This window comes from Panthera onca, chromosome D3 (genome assembly GCF_046562875.1).
Source record: "Panthera onca isolate mPanOnc1 chromosome D3, mPanOnc1 haplotype 2, whole genome shotgun sequence".
Taxonomy (NCBI): Eukaryota; Metazoa; Chordata; class Mammalia; order Carnivora; family Felidae; genus Panthera; species Panthera onca.
The window spans coordinates 30,482,981-30,505,866 of NC_138350.1; the positions used below are offsets into that span (position 1 = coordinate 30,482,981).

Here is a 22,886-nt window from a genome sequence, read left to right on the forward strand (position 1 = left end):
GGAAATTTTAGAGTCCTTTTGCTACATGATCACAGACTGAAAACTTCCAATGCCAAGAACCTAAACCTCTGAGGCATCTGTCCCCTCCTCAGGCACCTGGGCTCCAGTGAAGCAGTTCTCAATGGCTTCTCCCATGATGAGACTTGAGGACAATCCCTGAATGTTTCTCTGAGACCGGGTTTTAAAACACGTGTTTTCTCCCCCCACATAATATGCTTTGTTTTTGAAAGATTACAAGAAAGAAAAATAGGAGACACATGTATATCACTGATTATTTTTAATGATTTTATGCTATGGTTTGACCACAGCACTAAGAACAAGCAGAAAAAGCTGATTTCATAACTAACAGCACTTAGAGCAACATCTTTAAAAGTATTGCAATTACAGACCTTAGGTCTAAGAACTACATCACCATTGCTCAGTTAAAAGAGGCAGATACACAACAGTTGGAAATATCTCTCTGTGTATAACTGGAAATTATTCTGAAAAGTAAGCACAAATAGCTGTTAAACACTTTAATGACTTCTGATTATCAGAGCTCACATGAACTACTGAAAAGTTCATATACAGTTTGTACTTTTTTAGTAGGCTGCTTTATAATAGAAATTAAATGAACTAAATGCTGTGAATAGTGTTGTACACGTTTTAAAATAGCTTTAAACTAGACAAATACAATTAGAAAATGTGATTTTTGAAAGCCATGAAATGAAAAATAGCAATATACTAACAAACACATTAAAATAAACCAGTATCATTAACAGTAAAGTTTAAGCCTCAGTTCTGTAGAAAGGAAGCAATGGTGCGGTAACACACTCTAGTACCTCTGAGTCTAGAACATTCTCTGATGACACTCATGCTCAACAGTTCTCCCAAGAGATGGAACCTGGAAGGGTGGAAGTGTTGCTCCTGACAGCAGTGAGCCTTGTCTCCTGATGCTGAACCAGAAGCACGAGGGGACCCTGCAGGACACACAAGGGGCGCAGATGGTGGGGGCTGGACAGGACAGAGCACCCACGAGGTTAACTATCTTGTCATGCCCTTTCAGAACAGTGAGAGAAGGGCTGGTCTTTAGTCCTTCAGCATCAAGAGTTGCATTGTAGAGGTGTTTTCAGTTTAAGGATAATCGGTAATAATTTGCTTTCTGGAGGATAAGGGCATGATTCTCTTGTGTTTTCAAAATCAGAACATACACCACAGAGCAAATAAAAAACATGAAATTTATTATGGTGACAGAATAGAGTGGAACTGTGGATCAGATGGGCAAAACTTCACTGACTGCCTTTACGGACAACACCAGAAAGGATGTGCACACCCATGGTTCAGTGGTTTTAGCAAAAATGTGCTAGGCTTTTCTTTTTCTTTCTTTAGTATCAGGATATTTGAAAATAAATGCAGAGGTCCTAACAGAGGCTAACACTGAGCTGGAAGGATAGATGCTGCGTAAGAGGTGTGACAGAACATGCAACTGAAAACATAATCCCTAACCGCTGGCAAAACCTAGTTTGTCAAGATCACCACGAGATGCCAACAGGAATGGATAGAAGATTCTTCACTTGGCTGGCTGATAGCTAATTCTCTGCTAATGATAACCCAAAAGAAAACAAGTTTTTCTAACAGTGGGGTCTTCTAAGTGTTTTTGTTTTTCCTGAGATACTTTTTCCCTACAAACCCATTGGTTCATTGGCTCCATAGCTTCGGTTTGTCAAAGAAAAAGGCACAGAGAGACTAGGGACACAGATGGCCAAGGCCTCTGTACTGAACAAAGTCCTCTTCTGCAGCCTGATTTACTTAACCGGGACATAAGTTTTGCAATTTTAACGACATGTGCACTTTTCTCTGGGGTTTGACATCTTCGTTATTCTACAACATAGTATCTTTTCATAAAACAAGTTGCAAAAATTTTTCTGTTACACTGGTCCAACTGAGCATCACTGAAGAGATTAAAATGAGAAGCATCTAATGGCAACCAAAAAGCTGTAGTATTTTTTTTTTTTTTAAGGGTTTTCACAGCAAAGGTGCAACTCTCAATTGCTATACATATGCTGGTCATAAACAGTGGCTTGCTTGTTCAGACTTCTTTCCCTTGTGTTATAATATTGATATTTAATAGGAAAATAAACTACATAGACTTTTATCTGTATGCATCCATTTGTAAATTTCCTTACAAAAGAGGACAAAGCACATAGGCATTCACAAATTCTATGCCATTTCTGTTAAAATCGGTATCTATACATTATATTACAGTATTAACAATTTTTTTGTTCTACCCATTGGGTAGGATATATGCATAATATATTCAAGTTATATACAGCACCTTACAAATAAAAACAGAAGACAGACAACTGAAAAAGCACCATTGTAAGTGAGGCACAACAAAGGTGGGAGCAGAGTGCGGCAGTGGGGGTTCAGTTCCTGGGTCTGCTGATGTCAGCACAAGACCCCGTGGGGGCTTCAAAGCGACTGGCATGCAGAGCTCTTTGGAACACCATGGGTGACATGACATGCGAGTAGTGCGTCGGGACCCCCACCACACTGCACACAGACAAGCACACGCAGAGGAAGGAAAGAGGATGAGAGGAAGGCAGCGCTTTCTTGGCAAGGCATTCGGCTCACACACACCAGCTTCCTGACGCAGCCGGCCTGGGAAGCAGCAGCAGCAACAGCAGCAAACAACTGTCTAACCCTGGCAGTAAATTACAAACTTAAACTATGCAAAAGATGCAGTACTTTGGGTAGTAAACTAACCTCAGCTGAAATCTTGGTTCCTGAAAACTGTAGGCTATGGTGAGGCAGGTATTTCGCACAGTCCGTCACTGACCTCTGGCCAGGCTCTGGCAGCTGGCATCAGGGGAGCAGCAAAGCTGCTGAGACTAACTTTTGTGATCTGGGGTGAAAGCACTTTCTTCATCTGTGACTTGGATGGGCAACTGGTACCTACAGTGTTGCTCACACTAAGGAGGGGACACCCACCAGCCCGTCCCCCAGTCGTGTCATTTTATTTAGGTTCACCAAGGCCAAGGTGATCTGGGTGAATGTCAGCAGAACGAAGCCTGTGTCACGGCCATTCAGCGATGATTGGGGGCGCTGGCAGAGCGAGGAGGTGGGCTTGGGGGGGGGTTGCCTGGTGCCAAGCATGGGCATATGTCTTGCTTTAGTCACACAGACAAAAATCAAAAAGTTAACAAAAACCAAGTGTCCTTCCCAGTTGTTTTTTTTTTTCCTTTGCACACTGCTGAGCTTTGGGAATCTGAAGAAAAATGAAAGGGATACCAAACGACATGCAGTTAATGTTGCCGCTCTAAGCAGCAAGCCTCAAGCAGGGGCCCCAGCCCAGCAAACACAGCTGGAGCGTGCTGGGGAACAGCCCCAGCCCTGCCTCCAAGCCCCCTACCCCAGGAACCTCCTACAGGCAATCCTTAGAAAAGCAACTGGATGGAAAGTGAGCCTTGTCCAGGGGCAACTCTGCTTCCAAGGGGAAGGCTGCCATTTGACCGGATTGTAGGTCAGAACAGCTCTCTAGCAGCGCATGCATGTGAGCCTGTCCCATTCTTACAAAGTACAGGCAAAGAAGATCAATGAAGATATTCAGAAGCCCAAGACGGACACCGTCATCTGTGTGCCACATTCCTATGTGGGTGCTTCTGAAGGCCTGCCATCTGCCCCTGTGCTCTCCCAAGAGTTTGAGCTACAATCAGTGGATACAAATGTAGTCCTCATGACAAGTCTTCGTAAAGTTTCATTAGCTATGCTCTTCGGCTATCTTGAAATTTCTTGTGGGCTGGGTGTCCATATGCATATATGGTGGTGAAGATCAGAGGGCATGCTTGCCAAGCTCCTTTAACACTAAATTTTCGTCAGGTACACAAAGAATGGAGCAACTTTTACTTAAGTACATAATTTGTTTAGCACAATCTCTTGTACTAAGGACTGCTTTGGTGACTCAAGAACAGTAGACTTTCTGCAAAAGCAAATATCCTCCTGAAAACTGTGTTCCTAGAAATGGGATTCAACATGCCTTGGGTTTCATGCTCCTGGAAGTCCCAAGACAATGGATGGGAACGTCACAGCAGGATGCCCGGGAGCACCCCTTCCCACCCACTGCTCCTTTGAACGATACAATTCTTTATTTTTAACACCCTACTGAAATAATAAACCTACCACAGATTGCCTAAATCTGGTTCCCAGGCCAGACCCATGTGTCCCCCAAGCACGTGATCTTCTTGAACCTAACCCCCGTACAAGCTACCTCCGCACGGCACCCCTTGACCTGCACAGAGCCAGTGAGGGGCAATGCTGTGCAAACAGGGCGGTCACTTTCCAAGAAGCTATGGATCACCTTCTCCCCGTGGCAAAGGAAATTGACTATTAATTCAATTCACGACCTTGGCTTTTAAATTAATTCATTACAGAGGTCCAGCCTCAAGGACCATTAAGTCATGGTTTGATAGGGCTGTGTCTTTAACTCAAAGGGCAATTCTCCAGGGTGGAAGAATGGGAAGAACCTCTTCTGAAAGATGATTAAAGTTATTTGAATTAAATAATTGCTTCGCCAATACTGTGGACATCTGCAAAACATTCATATACTTGCAAAGTGACTAAGGAATTTACCGGTTTCTGACCATAGTTCATTTCTTGTAGCAGGTAGAACAATAAGGATTGTGAAACCATTTTGAGCTAGAGCTATAGGGGTGGGGGGTTCACCCTTTATCAAAATTGCAGGTGAGGCTTAGAATGGTGACCAACCTCCTCTTGCATCTGACAGGACACCTGATCCATAATTTACCCTGAGCCCCCATAGGTGCTGCCATCCCTCTACAGGGTGAGTCAAGGCTTCATGCCAAGGGGATGCCCAGCTGCCTTAAGTGCAGGCCTGTGACCCAGGCAGTGAGCTGAACTGCGGGAGCACATGCAGCATGGGAGAGGCAGCCTTCAGGTCCAAGTCCAGGCTCCCAGCGATCTGCCCGATCTCAGAATCCCTGCAGCAACGCCCGGCACGCACACTTTCAAATAAGGTCTGATGCCTGAGTTGCAACTGCTGCTCACATTTTCTCTCACTCTCCTTTTAAGAGTTTGACTAGTTCTGTGGATCTTAACTGTGGGAAATGGAGGAATCTAATAGAGATTCCAATCCTGAAAACAAAACAAAAACCAGCCACTTACTGACCAAGAGAAGCAACAGAAAGGAGCAGCTGACAGGACTTTTAGTTCAGAACATTCTCCAGCCCCCAGCCCACAGCACAAAGTCACCTCCCTGAGAAACCACCTTGGAGACCCACAAACAGACACAAACACACGTGTGCCGACTCAGCATTAAAACTGCAGAGATCAGAGTCACCAAGCCATCATTCCAGTCCATTCATTGTTCTGCATGCATAGGCCAAAGGGGCCTGGCCAGCCCAGGGTCAGCAGCGGTGGACAAGCCCTCCTGAGGCATGGCGCGGCCCAACTCTCAGGCTATGGCTGACAGGCCAGATGGCAGCTTCCACAGAAGGAAGTTATCCATTCCACATGAGAGCGAATGTTTGTAAATATCAAGGATTTTAAAGCTAAGACTAACAATATTTAAAATTAGCTTTCTAGTTGCATTTTAACTGCATGTTGTGCTTTTTATCCTGTGCTCTTATGGTCATGCCTCCCCCCGACCCCGCCCTGCACTATCTGGTAACTGTCCAGTTCTGGCCACCACCGCCCAGGGAAAGGAAACTCCCCTGGGAGCTGGGGTGGGTCCTGAACACCGCGCTCCTTCGAGAGTGACATGCAACAGCTTGTTATTGTGCTCTGCACCATGGTGTTCTCTCATTCACTCTCCAGGGGCTTCCTGCGCACGGAGAAGCCACTGGTGGCATCCCTGGCACACCGAGGCTGGGCAGGCCACGCGGGGACCACTGCCTCTCGAGCACTGACCAGCTGTCTGGGCTTGAACTGAACTATCTGCTATCTAGAAAAGGAGAGAGACAACGGGAGTACACTGAGAAGTCACGTATTTCAACAGTACTAAGAATAACCACCTTGCACTTTAAACAATTTATTGCATAAAATAATGTATGTGTCTGAGTATATTTCATGCTACAGTGAAAAAAACCCTCTAAATTACTGAAGAAACTGCACTGCTGGAGGACAGGGGCAGCACTGCATGATACTGGGTACATAAATGCAAGTGTCAGGTTCAAATGTAATAAAATATGCAGCCTAAGACTAGCAGAGTAACACAACACGTCAGAAATGCTGGGATTTAGTATTTCCTCTATTCCATCCAAAAGTCTCCAAACGCTTCGGTGACGCACTGCTACATGATGCAGACTCTTGTCACACTGCCTTGGTTTCTGTAAGCTGGCATGTGTTAGGCTACAACCCCAAACATCTTTTCTCACGTGAGTATGGGGAACACTCCAGGTGCTCCTTGGGCCTAATAAGAATCCACAGGCGAGAAGACAACATACAGAACTCCACACAGAACAGTTCCCTCGTATATAAACATTTAGATAGTGCAACTTTCAAAAACACATCATCACAACACAAATTAGCTCCTTGCACTCATCTAACTTCTTCACGTTATACCTTGGCACACAAAACGGGAATTCTGAATCATATTTTTAAAACAAAATAAAAGTTCCACACCTTGGGAGAAAAAGCAAACTGGCCAATACTTCCCCGTAATATATAATAATGCATCCTTCTTTATCAATTGATTATAAACCAGGCCATTCTGGCCTCTTTCTCTGCAAAGTCTCCTTTCATAATTAAATAAATCAAATACCTCTGTGGGTTTTATTTCATGATATCTTCAAAGCATCCCTTTCTCTGTGTTCCCATGCCCGCCCTTTGCCAAAACCAGCCCCCGTCCTGATGCCTGTCCCCAAATAAACACTGTTTGCGGTCAGACCGGATGGAAGTTTGTATTATTTCAGTCTAGTCTGCATGCAATTCCCCTGAAAGGAATCAGAAACAAAGACCACGTTTGCACATTTGGTTTTACTTCGTTGTAGCACGTGAAACAGAACAACACTGTGCCTGGGAGCGGAGGCAATGAGGCCCTCATCCCTCCTTGGCTTCTGCCTCCTCCAGTGCACGTCAGAGGGTCAGACGAGGTTCCCAGGCTTCCTGTCCTTGCCCTGGATGGGCAGCACCGTGCCCCCTGAGCTGTCCTGCTGAAATGGCAGTCTGCTCCCCCTGTGTGCGCTGCTGTGCTGGTGATGGAAGAAAGAGGCGCCAGGGTAGTGGCCCATCACCTCACTGTAGGTCGGGGGCGGCCCCTCCATCCTCCCGTTACTGCTGCAGGTGCTGGCACTTATGCCCGAGTTGCTACTCGGCGGACACGGGCCCCCACTGTACACAGAAATGTCTATCAAATCGCTGTCGAATATGGTTCGGTTGGGCGGGGCCCTCACAGATTCTCGGTTGAGTTCCCTCTGCTGTTCAGGGTCCCTGAGCTGCAGGGCGCAGGGCCCCTGGTAAGGAGGCGGCTCCTCCCCATCGGATAGGGAGATGGTGGGAGGAAGGTCGATCTCGTGCTGCACGTAGGGGTAGGTGGGCTGGAAGCGGCTGAACCGGTCCCTCTGGATGAAGGATGGGGCAGTAAACCTGTCCCTGGACCGCGGGGCATACATGATCTGCAAGGGAAGAGGAAAGGGTTGAAGACATTCGTGACACAATAGTGATCACGAATGGGATGGTATCAAGGAAAGTCATGCTTGATCTTGATGTATGTTCTCAGCAGTTTGAAGACTTTCCAAACAGTCCTCAAAACAGGAAACAACAGGAAAAGACTATTTCAGGAAAAAAAAAAGTAATTTTCTTATTCCTCGTGACCTACAACATCACCTGGGCAAACTATGGTTTATCTAGCATGGTTTCACTGTGGAGAACTGTGGTTAACTGAGAATTTGGGTTTAATGGGAGTTGCTGTGTATGCTGTGTATACATTTTCTGATGGTTCCTTTAGAATATGACAGCAATTTCCAGAGTGCAGTAAACAGTAACAGAGTGGAAAGCGCTGTTGGGGGCGGGAGGGGGGGGAGGCGCTCCAGGACTGCCCACCAGGTGACTGGGTCCAGGCCCTTCCCCTTCACCTGGAGTGAGGGGACTGGGCCGCCCGTGCTCTCACCTGTGGCTCAGAAGAGTGGGGCATAAGTTCAATTGCACACAATGGTACTTGCAGCAGGTATAAGGCATTGGGTCTATGTATGAAATACTATAGAGCATGTTACTCTATCAATTACTTAAGAAAATACAGAACACATGACTTCTTTTTCTTTCTGATTTCTAGGCTTTTCTAGTTGTTTCATTCCGAATAAAAGTTTCCTGATATTTTTAGTAATTGACATGAAAAATATTCTGTACTCCAAAGTAAATATGATTACAGATTTGTTTTCCCAAAATGAAGCCAGGTACTAGACTTCTTTCATAATCCTCACGCTTCTTCCACCATCCAAATTTCTTCTAGAGGAAAGACACAGATATATGTCTCCACTGATTTCTCTCACACCATATTTTTAACTTATAGGCAAAAAAATATGTTATTTTAAAAATCATATTCGGTTTTCTAATGTGTATTTATTTATTTATTTTTTTTGAGAGAGAGAGAGAGAGAGTGTGCAAGCAGGAGAAGGGCAGAGACGGGGAGGACAGAGGATCCAAAGCAGGCTCTGTGCTGACAGTAGCAAGCCCGACCCGGAGCTCAAACTCACAAACTGCGAGATCATGACCTGGGCTGAAGTCGGGACGCTTAACTGACTGAGCCAGCCAGGTACCTCTAAAAGTCGTATTATTAAATTGGGAGATGTATTTATAAACTATACCCACATCTGCCAAGCCTCATTATTAGCAGCTTATGGGATCATGTAAAGATCAGTGATTCTCAACTTGGTTTCTATAAGGAGCAAAGATAATCCCTAGGACATTCTAGGGAAAAACTCCTCCCCACCTTTTTAACCAAGGTTCCAGCATATGCCTTCAGTGAAATGTGTTCTTTCTTAATCTGTGCTGTAATACACTTAGCCCTTCCACCAATTTTGTTACAATGGTTAATTCCTGTCCTCCCCTCCCCTCCCCTCTGCACACACGGGTGCAGCAGCCACCTCCTGTTGCCTGCCCCCAACCCTTCCCCAAATCCTTACCTCTGATGCCCCTGGCCGAGGCCCGGAGCTGTCTGAAGGCCACAGGCGCCCTTCCTGGCAGGGGTGGGGGTGGGGGGTGGGCAAGAAACATCACAAGAAAATCATTAGTTTCATACAACAGCACTCAAAATCAAGGGATCACATTCCTCTTTTGATAGCAGCACACCTGTTTAGAATATGGAATGACCCTTAAAGAACTGGTCCTTTTTCACACCTAACATCTAAAACAGAGAATTGTGACCACAAGGAAAAGTTAGAAGGTTTGGTCTTAGCCACAATAGATTTTAAAACAGATCTGAAGTCAGGGTGCCTGGGTGGCTCAGTTGGTTAAGTGTCCAACTTCGGCCCAAGTCATGATGCCCACAGTTTGTGGGTCTGTGCTGACAGCTCAGAGCCTGGAATCTGCTTGGATTCTGTGTCTCCCTCTCCCTCTGCCACTCCCCTGCTCATGCTCTTTCTCTCTCAAAAATAAATAAACATTAACAAAAAATTCAAATAATAATAATAAAATAGTTCTGAAGTCAAATATGTGCCAAACTATACAGCTGTATTTTTGCAATACATTCAAAATGTCCTCACGGTCACATTCAATCACCACTTGGATCTGTGTAGGGTCTGGGTGAATCTAAGCTCTTATTTGGAGACCAACCCCCCATGCAGATGTGCACTAACTGCTTTTGTCCAAGCACCAGACCATGCCCTTGTGAAACTGCAAGGCATGTGGTTGCAAAACTGCAACCAGCTTTGACCTAAGCAGCAGCAGGAGTAGAAGAAAAGCACTACCCAGCCACACACCGGGTTGGCTTTCACACTGAAAACTGAGTTTCCAAAGCCCAAATGCCCTTCAAGTGTCTTCTGGTGAATTTATTCTGTAGCCCATATGTTCACACAGGCAGATTTAACTTGACATCTAGTTGTTTAGTATCTTTTTCAAAAATGTTTGATCAGACTGACAAGGTGACAAGCAAACAGATATTATTAAGGGTTATTTCTAACACCACAGACTTGTTTAGAAGGCATTTTGATATATTATCCCTTTTGAACCCAAATTGTTGGCTATTAGCAAGTGTCTCCTGGGCTATTTATTAGCTTAAGGCCTATTACTGTAATAAAGAGAATAAGAACACTTGGCTTGGCAGTGAGGGTGGAGGAGGGAGATGCCTATACTTCTGGATTCCTAGGAATATGCATTTAAGACCCTATGCCATCACTGAGCCTCCTGAAGTCTTAAAAATGCCCACATGTAGACCTGTGAGGTAAAACATCTCTAAGTCTTCAGATGCAAAGGCCAACCCTCTCTAACTCCCTTTTGTAGGCCTGAATTCTAATTCAAACACTCCCTTCGCAGCTAAATGTGTGTTTGTCCAGTACATACAACATGTTCCTAAGATACCCGCAGGACATCATGGAATCAGTGGCAAAAATATGATCAGGCCCAGCTGTGTTTAGAGGAAGTTGGGGCTTAGGGTCTGACGATAAAATTATGTAATGGACCATTATGGCTCTGGCATGACGACAGGTGACAACCCCAAGTCGAATCTAATAACGTAGCTGAGCCACACCCAGAGGCGGCCCTGCACCAGGTGCAGGCAGCTTGCACTGCACTTCAGAGCACAGGTTCCTCTGGATCAAAGCAAAACAATCAGTATGGCTTTGGGTGGTTGTGGTCACTCTCATATTGAAACCAGCATAAAAAGTAATCCTTGGAGATAATTTCTACAACTCGTAATCCTGCCCTAGCTCCTCTTCCTGTCCTTTAGATGAGCTCAGTGCCAGTCCTGCTCCTGTGCACTGGTCCCCGCCCCGATCCTGAGAACTGGCACCACGCGACAGCGAAAGCAGCAGATTAGAGCACAGTGCGCAGCATAAGGGCCAGAACCACGGCACCATGTGAAACGGGAGGCACATGATCCAGAAGTAGGGGCTTGAACATTTTCTGAAAATGGAAATAACCACCCTCAATGGCTTCATTTGCCTAAAAATGAGCAAAACTGGGAAACTGTCCAGAAGAGACCAAACCTTGTGCACACTCAAACTTCTGTTCACCAAATTCACACCTACCTCCTTGTCATCAATTTGACTTGGCGCTTTGTGGTTTCCTGTCCCCGGGCCTCCTAGCAGCACTGGGGCCTTTCTTGCTAACTTCAGGGACATCCTCCCTTCCTGCGGCACCTGACCTCTATGGCCACACTGCTTGATCCCTGGGGGTGCCTCCAGTTCTGCATTTGGTAAAATGTTGGGAGTTCCTCAGAGCCCCGTCTGGGGCCCCTCTCCTCTAGCAGTCTCTCTGGGCCACTCCCTCCCTCCCCAGCCCCACTGTGGGCGTCTCCTGGATACCCACAGAATGCCAGCACTGATCTGTCTGAAGTGGAGTTCATAAGCTCCTCCCCAAACCTCACATTCCTCTGCTGAGGAGGTTATCAGCACTTACCGTGCCCCTGGCCCCCAGTCCACCCCCCTCGTTGCCATCATTAATATTTTAATAATGACACGACTTATTTAACTATTCACTAACAATTCCCTGCCCCCACGATTATTCACTTTTACGGGACACATATTTTTCAGGCCTTTGACCCACATGGTATACAGGAGATCACTAAAACTATGAGATCTACAAGATGCTATTATGGTAGAAATGGTTAGGATCAACAGCCCAGAAAGCTGTCATTCCAGTTCTGTGCTGGTACCTGGAGAATCCAGACCCAGAAGATGTCCAGGATTCTAGAAAGACTGGATCCCACTGGATCTCAGCCGACCTGATGGTTAGCAACTTGCCTCACTCGGGCCTCATGCCATAAGTTGCTCTGGCCACTCCCCTCCGGGCTGTCTCATGCTGGCCATTGCCAGACTGTCCTCAGTAGCACTAACTCTCACACTGTTGGCCTTGCTGATTCTTGCCCCGAGGGTGAGGTGAAGTTCTTGGACTATGATCTGATCCCAGACCAGTGTCTTCCAAGGGCCCTGTACTATCTTTTCAGATAGCTATGGCCAATTGAACTCAAAGATGTGGGCCCTCTTGCCTAGACTGCTCTGTTTCTTCATCTCCAAAACACTAGTGGTGACATTTTCAGGGAGAAGGGGCTCATCATACAGTTGGCATCTCCTCAAATGGCAGTATTTCTGGATCTTCATTATGGAACCAATGTTTATCTCAACAATGAAGGCTCTAATGTTCTTGGCCAATGCTTGTATCTTTACATGGTGCTATACTTGGAATAAGCTGTCAAATAAGATAATTCTTAAAATAGTTCATAGAAATTTGAGCAATAGGAATAAAATTTTGCTAATATTTTTATACAGGCTTAAACACATTCCTTCCATTACAGCTGTTTCCTTGTTAGAATACCCACCAAAAGGAAGGGAAGTATTTATTCATTACTTCATCATACATCTACCAAATACTTCCTGACAAGGGGTCTTGTTCCCAACACATGAGATGATGTGCATAACTCAACAGGCACTATGCCACACTTCCCCATGGTATGGAGGTTGGGGATTGTTTCCCCAACCTGTTTTGTCTGTACAATACCCGAGGTTAAGCTGTCACTCTCACCCCTTTGTTCCACTCAAGAAAGCATTCTGGAATGTGACCTAATGTGATATTCAAGGATCACTTTGAATCAATTCTAGTTAATTTTTTTTAAGGTATATTACCCTCAAATCACTCATGTTGCATCTATTATCAGTACCAGTTGTAACACACATTAAAACTGAGCAGGACAACACATGGGAGACTGTCACACTTGCTCCAGGAAGCTTACAAGAAGGGCATCCAGTCTTGGGGGTGAAGGAAGTGAGCCTTGGGTCCCTCTGTGTGTGTGTGTGTGTGTGTGGTGTGTTGCATGTATGTTACATCTAGTTATCTTCCTAGAACAAAGGCACTGTAACAAGAAAGGTAATGACCGATCATCTGATGACAACTTAATATTACCCAGATGGATGACATAGCTATCAACAGAGATGTGGACCTGTAAGGGCAAGTGAACTCTGAGCTGGGAAAGCCCTAGGCCAGAATCCTGGCCCTGCCCCTCTTCAATATGTGACTTCAGGTAAGCTTATTTAGTGTCTCCAATTTGTAAAAGGAGGTTGTTGTGAGGCTCAAATATAACAATATATGTAAATTCTTTAGTTCTATGCCTTGCATGTAAGTTTTCAGTAAATGGTAGCTCTTAACATCACAGGTATTGGCTACTTGCTGTTATATACAACTGAAGTGAGGATAATTTTCAGTTATCTCTTTTAAAATAATGAGTTCATTGAAATTTCCATATTTGTTTATTAACAAGACTATTCCAAAGGTGGCATTTTGTATTTTTCAAAAATAATTTTTTGAGCATAGCTGTCACACAATGTCACATTAGTTTCAGGTATACAGCATAGGGGTATGTACATCTCGTGTACATCAACATCTCTGTACATTAGGCTCTGCTCACCACAGGCGTAGCTACCCTCTGTCACCAAAGGTGGCATTTGGAATGGAAAGGCTGGACACATGAGACAGGCTTAGGCAAAATTGCATTTATCTCACATTTCTTCAGAACACTTCTCATAAGGTCAGAAGCTGATTCCTAAAAGCAGCATCACCCATGAGACCCCTCACAGAAAGTTCTTCCTCACAACTTCCCACCACTGGGTTTCAGCAAAACCCCAGGCGCTGCACAGAACAAAGGCCCACAGCTGCACGATGACTCTCTGTGCTCTTCAATCGTTAGGTCAGCTGGCATCTGCTGCCCTCTGAGGGAACCACCATGAGTACAGCCGTCAGCAGAGGCTGCCTCTGCTGCACACTGCTCCTTCTGGTGTCATGAGGTGAAGGCAGGGAGGCAGTACACATAAAGAATGAGAGCTGGTCATAAGCTCTTATTCTCTCTTGGATCTTCTTTTATTTGCTATAATGAATCTTTGAGTGCATTGCTCAATGAGTACATTGCTCTTTGTTGCACTCACTCATGTTTGATCATCTCTGAGTGAATGAGTACATTGCTCTTTGTTGCACTCACTCATGTTTGATCATCTCTGAGTAGGGTGACATTTTTGTTCTGCATCTGCAAGGCTGTGGGCAGAGCTTGGATGGCAGAAACATGCCAAGGGAGAGGCTTCCACTCATGACAGTGCCCCTCAGCCTAGATCCACAAAAAGTAACCTGAACCCCCTGGACCACCCTGGGTGACTAGCTGGTCATTAGTGGGGGGGCTTCTGAATATACACTGTATGGAAAAGGGACATAGGACAGCCCTAAATCTTGCAGGCTTGAAGACATGTATTTTCAGACCCTTTTATTTTATTATTATTTTCTGTAAGTAGGTTCCATGCTCAGTATGGAGCTCAATGCAGGGCTTGAACTCATGACCCTGAGATCAAGACCTGAGCTGAGATCAAGAGGCAGACTCTCAACCAACTGAGTCACCCAGGCACCCCTTAGACTCCTTTATACTTGAGAAGTTTGCTTTGTGTTTTCCTCCTTCCCACTGGTGAATGAATAGCCATACTGACAGAAAAATTTCCTGTTAAGTTGAATCTGCTTGACACTAAAACATCTGCGTTAAAGATAAAAAATAATCACCTATCTTCCAAAGATTGTCTTTATGATGCAAAAGATCAAGATGTGTTATTTGCAGATCTGGAACACAACGACTGTATTTTTTCCCTTTAAATCTGACCATTTGATATATTTTAGGGGATGGGTGGTGAGTCAGAAATCAAGACCAACTTGTCTTCTTTTATATATAACATAAAATTTACTTCCTTCATAATTTAAAAGTGTGCAGTTCTATGGCATGAAGTACATTCTCATTGTTGTGCAACTATCACAACCATCCAGCTCCAGAAATTATTCATCTTCTCAAACTGAAATGCTGTCCTCATTAAACACCAGCTTCCCATTCCTTTCTCCCTGACCCCCTGGCAACCACCATTCTACTCTCTGTCTCTATGAAGTTGACTATTCTCAGTACCTCACATAACTGGAATCCTGCTTTTGTTCTTTTGTGGACAGATACAATATTTTCACTTAGCATAATATCTTTAAGGTTCATCTATGTAGTAGCATGTGTCCACATTTCATTCCTTTTTAAACCTAACTAATTTCCATTGTTGATATGTGTCATATTTTGTTTCTCCATTCATCCACTGATGGATATTTTGGCTGTTTCTACCTTTTGACTATTGTCAATAATGCTGCTATAAACAGGGGTGTACAAATATCTCTTTGAATCTTTGCTTTTAATTATTTTGGGTATTTAACCACAAGTGGAATTGCTGGATCACATGGTAATTCTAAGGTTAATTTTTTGAAGAACCACCATACTGTTTTACTAGCAGCAGTACCATTTTACTTTCTCAGCAGCAATGTACAGCATTCCGATTTCTTCACATCTTCACCAACACTTGTTATTTTCTGGGTTGTTTTTGATAACAGCCTTCCCAATGGGTGTGATGTAGTGCCTTCTTTTGGTTTTGATTTGTGTATAATTATTGTATTAACTTGAGGCTTTCCAGAGAAACAAAACCAGTAGGAAACATCATTATAAATATATGCACATAAAGGAGGATATTTATTATAGGAATTGGTTTATGTGGTTTTAGAGACAGAGAAGCCCCACAATCTTCCATGTGCAAGATGGAGAGCAAGGAAAGCTGGTAGTATAGTTTGGTCTGAGTCTGGTGCTCTGAGAAGCCAGGGGGCCACAAGTGTTAAGTTTTAGAGTCCAAAGGCCCAAGAACCAGGAGCTTTGATGTCTAAGGGCAGAAGATGTAACCCCCAGCTCAATAAGAGAGAAAAATTACCCTTCCTCCACCTTTTTGTTCTATTCAAGCCCACCAGGCATTGGATGATGCCTGCTCACACTGGGGAGGACAGATTTTCTTTTCTCAGTCAACTGAGTCAAATGTTCATCTCTTCCAGAATTACTCTCACAGACACATCCAAACGTAATGTTCTATTAGTTATTTTGGCATTGCTTAGCCCAGTCAAGTCGACACATAAAATTATCATCACAATTAGTGATATTGAGCTCTTCTCAGTGTGCTTGTTGGATATCTTCGCTGAAGAAATGTCTATTCAAGTCCTTTGCCTATTTTTAAATTGGGTTGTCTATTATTTTGTTGTTGAATTGTAGGAGTTCTTTATATATTCTTTTTTTTTAAATTTTTTTAATGTTTATTTATTTTTCAGAGCATGAGCAGAGGAGGGGCAGACACAGAATTGGAAGCAGGCTCCAGGCTTTGAGCTGTCAGCACAGGGCCTGATCCGGGGCTTGAACTCACAAACTGTGAGGTCATGACCTGAGCCGAAGTCAGACACTCAACTGACTGAGCCACCCAGGTGCCCCTATATATTCTTGATACTATATGATTTGCAAATATTTTTTCTCATTCTGTGACTTGCCTTTCCCTCTCTGGGCAGTGAACAACTTCCTTTGATGAACAACTTCTGAATTTTTGAATTCTAATTTATCTATTTTTTTTGTTGTTGCCTGTGTTTTTGGTGTCATATCCAAGAAATCATTGCCAAGCCCAGTTTTATGAAAAATTTCCCTTGTTTTCTTTTTTTTAAACTTTTTTTAAATGTTTATTTGTTGTTTTTTTTTTAATTTTTTTAACGTTTATTTATTTTTGAGACAGAGAGAGACAGAGCATGAACGGGGGAAGGGCAGAGAGAGAGGGAGACACAGAATCTGAAACAGGCTCCAGGCTCTGAGCCATCAGCCCAGAGCCTGACGCGGGGCTCGAACTCACGGACCGTGAGATCGTGACCTGAGCTGAAGTCGGACGCTTAACCGACTGAGCCACCCGGGCGCCCCAGTTTATTTGTTATTTTTGAGAGAGAGAGAGAGAGAGAGAGAGAGAGCAAGTGAACAGGGGAGGGGCAGAGAGAGAAAGGGAGACACAATCCAAAGCAGGCTCCAGGCTCTGAGCTGTCAGCATAAAGCCCAACGCAGTGCTCAAACCCACAAGCTGTGAGATCATGACCTGAGCTGAAGTCGGATGCTTAACCGACTGAGCCACCCAGGAACCCCTTCTCTTGTTTTCTTTAAGAGTTTCATGGCTTTAGCTCTTACATTTAGGTTTTTGGAACATTCTGAGATGATTTTTTGTATATGGTATAAGATGGTAAGTATTCAATGTCATTATTTTGAATGTGGACACCCAGTTTTTCCAGCACCATTAAAAAAAATTTTTTTTTACAATTATTTATTTTTGAGAGACAGAGAGAGACAGAGCACAAATGGGGGAGGGGCAGAGAGAGAGGGAGACACAGAATTCAAAGCAGGCTCCAGGCTCTGAGCTGTCAGCACAGAGCCCGATGTGGGGCTCAAACTCACTGACTGCAAGATCACCTGAGCCGAAGTCAGACGCTCAACCAACTGAGCCACTCAGGTGCCCATTCCAACACCATTTTTTAAAAGACTGTCCTTTTTCCTTGAATATGGTCTTGGCACCCTTGTCAAAAATCATTTGACCATATATGGGAGAGTTTATTTCTGGGCTCCCTATTCTATTCCATTGGTCTATAAATCTGTCTTTATGCCAGTACCACATTGGTTTTTTTTTTGTTTGTTTTTGTTTTTTTTTTTTTTTACTCTAGCTGTGTAATAAGTTTTGAAACCAAGAAGTGTGAGACTTCCAACTTTGTTATTCTTTCTCAATATCATTTTGGCTATGGTTGGGGGGGTGGTGTAGCTACCTCCCCTGAGATAGAATATGAATTTTAGGATGGACTTTTTTTTTCTGCAAAAAAACATTATTGATAGGAACTGCACTGAATCTGTAGATTGCTTTGGGTAGTACTGACATTTAAAAAATATCAAGTCTTCCAATCCATGAACACAAGATGTCTTCCATTTGTGTCTAAATTCTTTCAGCAACGTTGTATAGTTTTCAGTGTACAAATCTTTCACCTCCTACTTAGTTAGGTTTATTCCTAAGTATGTTATTCTTTTTGATGCTACTTTTAATGGAATTGATTTCTTAATTTCCTTTCCAGATTGTTCATTGTTAGTGTCAAGTAGCAACTGATTTTTCCATATTGATTTTTGTATCCTGCAACTTTGCTCAATTTGTTTATTAGTTCTAGCAGGTTTTTGTTTGTTGGAATCTTTATGTTTTTCTATATATAAAATCATGATATCTCTGAACAGAGACAATTTTAATTTTTCCTTTCTAACTGGAGTGTCTTTTATCTCTTCTTCTGTTGAGTTTCTCTGGCTAAAACTTCCAATAAATACAATATTGAAATAGAAACGGTGAGAGCATGCATTTTGTCTTGTTACTGATCTTAGAGGAAAAGTTTTTGTTCCTTTACCATTAAGTATGTTAGCTGTGGGCTTTTCAAAAAAATGGCATTTATTATGTTGAAATAGTTTCCTTGCGTTCTAGTTTGTTGAGTGTTTGTAATCATGAAAAAGTGTTGAATACTTTTAATTTTTTTTTTTTCAACGTTTATTTATTTTTGCGACAGAGAGAGACAGAGCATGAACGGGGGAGGGACAGAGAGAGAGGGAGACACAGAATCGGAAGCAGGCTCCAGGCTCTGAGCCATCAGCCCAGAGCCCGACGCGGGGCTCGAACTCACGGACCGTGAGATCGTGACCTGGCTGAAGTCGGACGCTCAACCGACTGCGCCACCCAGGCGCCCCTGAATACTTTTAAAGACTTTCTCTGCATCAATGGGATGATCATGTAGTTTTTCCCCTTCATTCTATTAATGAACAGTAGATTGATTGATTTTCATATGTGGAACCATCCTCGCATTAGAGAAATAAACCCCATTTGGTCATAGTGTATAATCCTTTTAGTATTCTACCGAATTCAGTTTGTTAGTATTTTGTTGAAGATTTTTGTATCAATATTCATAAAGGATATAGGTTTATGGTTTTCTCTTACTGTTGGGTCTTTGGCTTGAGGGAAATGCTGGCTTCACAGAGTCAGTGAGAAAGCGTTCTCTCCTATTCAAATTTTTTGGAAGAGTTTGAGAAAGATTGGATTAATTCTTCTTTAAATGTGTGGTAGAATTAACAATGAAGGCATCTGTTCCAGGTTATTTTCTTTGTTGTGAGGTTTTGAATATTGATTCAACCTCCTTACTAGTTACAGATCTATTCAGATTTTCTATTTCTTCATGAGTCAATCTTAGTAGGGTATGTTTCTAGGAATCTGTCCATTTCAACTTATTCATAGTACTCTTTTATAATCTTTTTCATTTCTTTATCTTTTGGATCTTTTTCCATCCAAAAGATACAACATTTATAGCATTAAAAGAGACAGATGTGACCATGACTTACTGGGGCTTCTGCTGTGAGCTGCAGCTAAAGCCTGCTGCCTTGCATCCATGTGTAAGGCCACTCCTATGACCTTATGAACCTTCTTAGTTTTATGCTTTCAGCTAAACTTTCCTTACCACATACAGAGGACAACAGGAATCAGATTTAGGGACTGGAAACAATAAGCTCTCTGTGAAACTGGAAATACCTTTTAAAAAGTGTTTTTCAAACCGTGAGTTGCAGCCTCTTAGAGAACTGGAAAATCAATTTAAGTGGGTCACAACCAGTATTCCAAAAAACTGAAACAGAATAGATAATGCCTGAGTACATTGTAAGTATTGTTTTGCAAAATTTCTGCCTTAGTTGTGTATCGTGGATTATGATATAAAATGTGTTTCTTATTGTTCTTCAGGGTTACAAACCATCTGAAGGCCTCTGATCTAAGCCAGTCATCCCTCATTTTAGATATGATTTAGATTTATACTGTTCACTGGAGGTGACAGCCAGTTTGTGGTAAAGCAAGGCCATTGCTGGATATTGTCTTGTACCAAAGGGCTCAGTGAATGAAAAGTATTGTATGCCCTCAAATATTTGGAAATATATTTTCTCCTTGTCCCAGGGTGAGAACTTCAAAGCATAGGTAAAACTCATCTTTGGATATTCAGCAACACCTTTACCATCTGGAAAAATACATTTTCTCTCATTTCTTCCTTTTCCTCACACAGCCTCTCCACCATCCAAATACTTTAGTATTACTGTCTTTCCACTCTAGATGGCAGTAACAACTTAGATGCAAAGGTGATACCTCTGGGTATCAATAACTATTTTCCCCAGGACTTCCCCCACTATTCCTCCTTGGGAATCCACCATCAGACTTATTTTCAAGACTTAAAATGTCCTTCCCAACTGCTCAATCTAGGGCACATCCCTTAAGAGAAACACAATTCATCCAGGAAGATCTGTTGGGAAGAAAAGGGAATCCTTTATATTTCCAGAACAATACAATGGATCAGGGAGATCTATAGTCCTGAGCAAGCAGAAAAGGAGCCACACAGGTCCCTGTCCTGGGCTTGGTGCTGGGGGAGAATGAGCAATTAGACCTGGAGAGAAACCAGCCTGGGAATTAGAAAACTCAGGGCAACAGAGAAATGTGGAACTACATGCTATTCAGCATCGGCTGAATCACCTCTTTTGTGAGAGTAAGACTAGAAACAGGGCAAATGCTTTTCCCAAGGTCATAGAGCTGGTAGGGGATTGATACAGAGCCAGAACCCAGCTACTTCCCTTGGTGTCTTTTGACAGCTCCGGGGAGCATCCTCAACAAAGGCCACAGAATTAGAATGATTTAGAGAACTCTTCTTTCCCCAGAACAATTTGCACCAATTTCTAAGGACTAAGTATAAACAAATAACCTTTATCATTAGATTATTAAGCTATATTGTCTATCTAAAACATGACTAAAATTTGTCTCTTAAAATTTTCATCAATTTTACTTAAAAATCTGATTTTAGCATGCTTTTTGTCACAGCACAAACCAGCTCAAATCAGTTACCTTAATAGTCTATAGATGCTCAGAACATTATTGCAGTTGTCTTCAGCATCAGTTTATGTGAGCAGAGAATGTTTTTTTAATTCCAAATGTAATACACAAATACATCCTTACCATAAAAGTTTTTATTTTATTTTATTTTTTTTAAAGAGAGAGACAGAACATGAACGGGGGAGGGGCATAGACAGAGGGAGACACAGAAGCAGGCTCCCAGCTATCAGCACAGAGCCCGAAGCAGGGCTCGAACTGACAAATTACGAAATCATGACCTGAGCCAAAGTCAGAAGCTTAACCAACTGAGCCACCCAGGAGCCCCTAACCACAAAACTTTTAACACACAAACCAGGCTCTCTTTGCCCACCTCCTGCAATCCCAGATCCTCTCCAGAGGAAGCCATTCGTTTTCTGTGGGTCCTTCCTGACCTTTCTCTACAGCATCAGTTTGTAGCTCAGAAAACATCAGTCTTACTAATTGAGCCACACTTGGTTTTGCACCAAAATTGTATCAGTTAGTCTGATCAGTCTCATCATTTGTAAGACTTAACTCCAAATGGAGTTTGGCTGATACCAAAAATCAAATCCATCCTCAGTGAACAAATAAGAAAAAGGAAGATTTGCCATCAAGACACTAAAAAATATTTTTCCTTTGAAAAATTTCCAAAAATGACCTGCAAGCTCTGAGGGTAATTCCAAAACTGTTCCGAGCACTGGCAACAACAGTGGAGGGACAATCTGTGCTACTCGCATTGCTGCAAAGACAAATCTTGGCCACTGAAAAGGTCTTTCTACTTTTGTTCAGATGAGAATCTGCTATATTAACAGCTGTGGCCCAGCAACCTGATCCAATTTTTGCTAGCAACTTGGCCTCCTGTTTCTCTTACTTGAAGGGAGACATTCTCACTCTGAAGCTGTTAAAATTATCTATCTTCCAATGCTTCAATCAGATACACCAAAGGGTAAAGCCTTTTAAATGGCCAGTCTGGTGGCTTGACTGCATCCTCACTTATTCAGGGAGAAAACGGCTTGACTGCCAAGAGGAAATCTGTGCTTGGAGTTTACAGTAGGTGCTCACCTACCTCTTGCAGTCCCTGTGACATCAGGAAATGTAGTTTCAGTGGCTCATGAAATAATGGAGAATTGTTATGGGACAAAGTTGACAACAAATACCCCCGGTCTCACAGTGCAGCAAGAATCTCCCTCACCCACAGAGAAACTATCTCCTGCCATCTTTCATCTCAATCTGATGCTAAATAAAGCCAGAGGGGCTCTCTTTTCTGTAGTCTGGAGTGTCAGAGACATGCCTATTATAACTGCCTCATCAAGCCCTTTAGTTCTTTTTTTTTTCACACCTTACTGAAAATAGTTCATTTCTATCATTTTAGAAATGTTTTTCTAAATGCTTTTCTAAACCTAAGTAGAAATGAGAAAAGGCAGGTACACAGCAGTCTAGCTCTTTAGTCACTGTGGGAATGAACTGTGTGTGTGGTGACTCCCCTGACTCCCTGCACCCTTCATTGGGCCCAGGACACAGCCTGTGGGCTTTTCAAGCATGGTGACTTCTGAGCCACTGCAGTGGATTCCTGAGCTGCTTCTAGGGGTGTCCAGAACTGCCCATTCTCAAGCCACCCTGCTCCCAAGGCCAACAAGAGGAGCCCACAGTCACCTCTACTCTCTTGGCCACAGACACCAGCCACAGAGAAGACTGCCTTGCTCTGGGGCCTGGACTGAACTGCAGGGTCCAGAAAAAACACATCCATCTGGCAAAGGAGACACTGGACTCTGCTGGCCCAGACATACTTGGTTGAATGTCTAATCTTTCAGGAATGATCTTTACTTCCACAAAGAAGTTCCCTCCCATTTCTCTGGAAACCAGTGGGCCTCTTAGTCTATCTTTGTTTTCACCCTTGTGATAAAGACATAAGTGCAGGATATATTTTCTCTAAAAAACAACCACCACTGT

At 43.2% G+C, this 22,886-nt stretch overlaps 1 protein-coding gene across 26 annotated transcripts in view; it reads right to left on the reverse strand.

Annotated features, from left to right (window-relative positions):
* Nucleotides 1-262: 262 nt before the first annotated feature.
* The window catches only part of LDLRAD4 (low density lipoprotein receptor class A domain containing 4), a 443,967-nt gene continuing 421,343 nt past the window's right edge, over nt 263-22,886 (reverse strand). For 25 of the 26 annotated variants that reach the window (XM_060613153.3, XM_060613148.3, XM_060613165.3 and 22 more), the window contains 2 exons: nt 9,117-9,170; nt 263-7,610 (listed from right to left, as the gene is read on the reverse strand). In XM_060613153.3, the coding sequence (XP_060469136.1) occupies nt 7,080-7,610; nt 9,117-9,170 (585 nt within the window). In that variant the 3' untranslated portion in view covers nt 263-7,079. The remainder of the gene's footprint in view (nt 7,611-9,116; nt 9,171-22,886) is intronic. The other variant, XM_078435468.2, reaches the window with a different exon arrangement.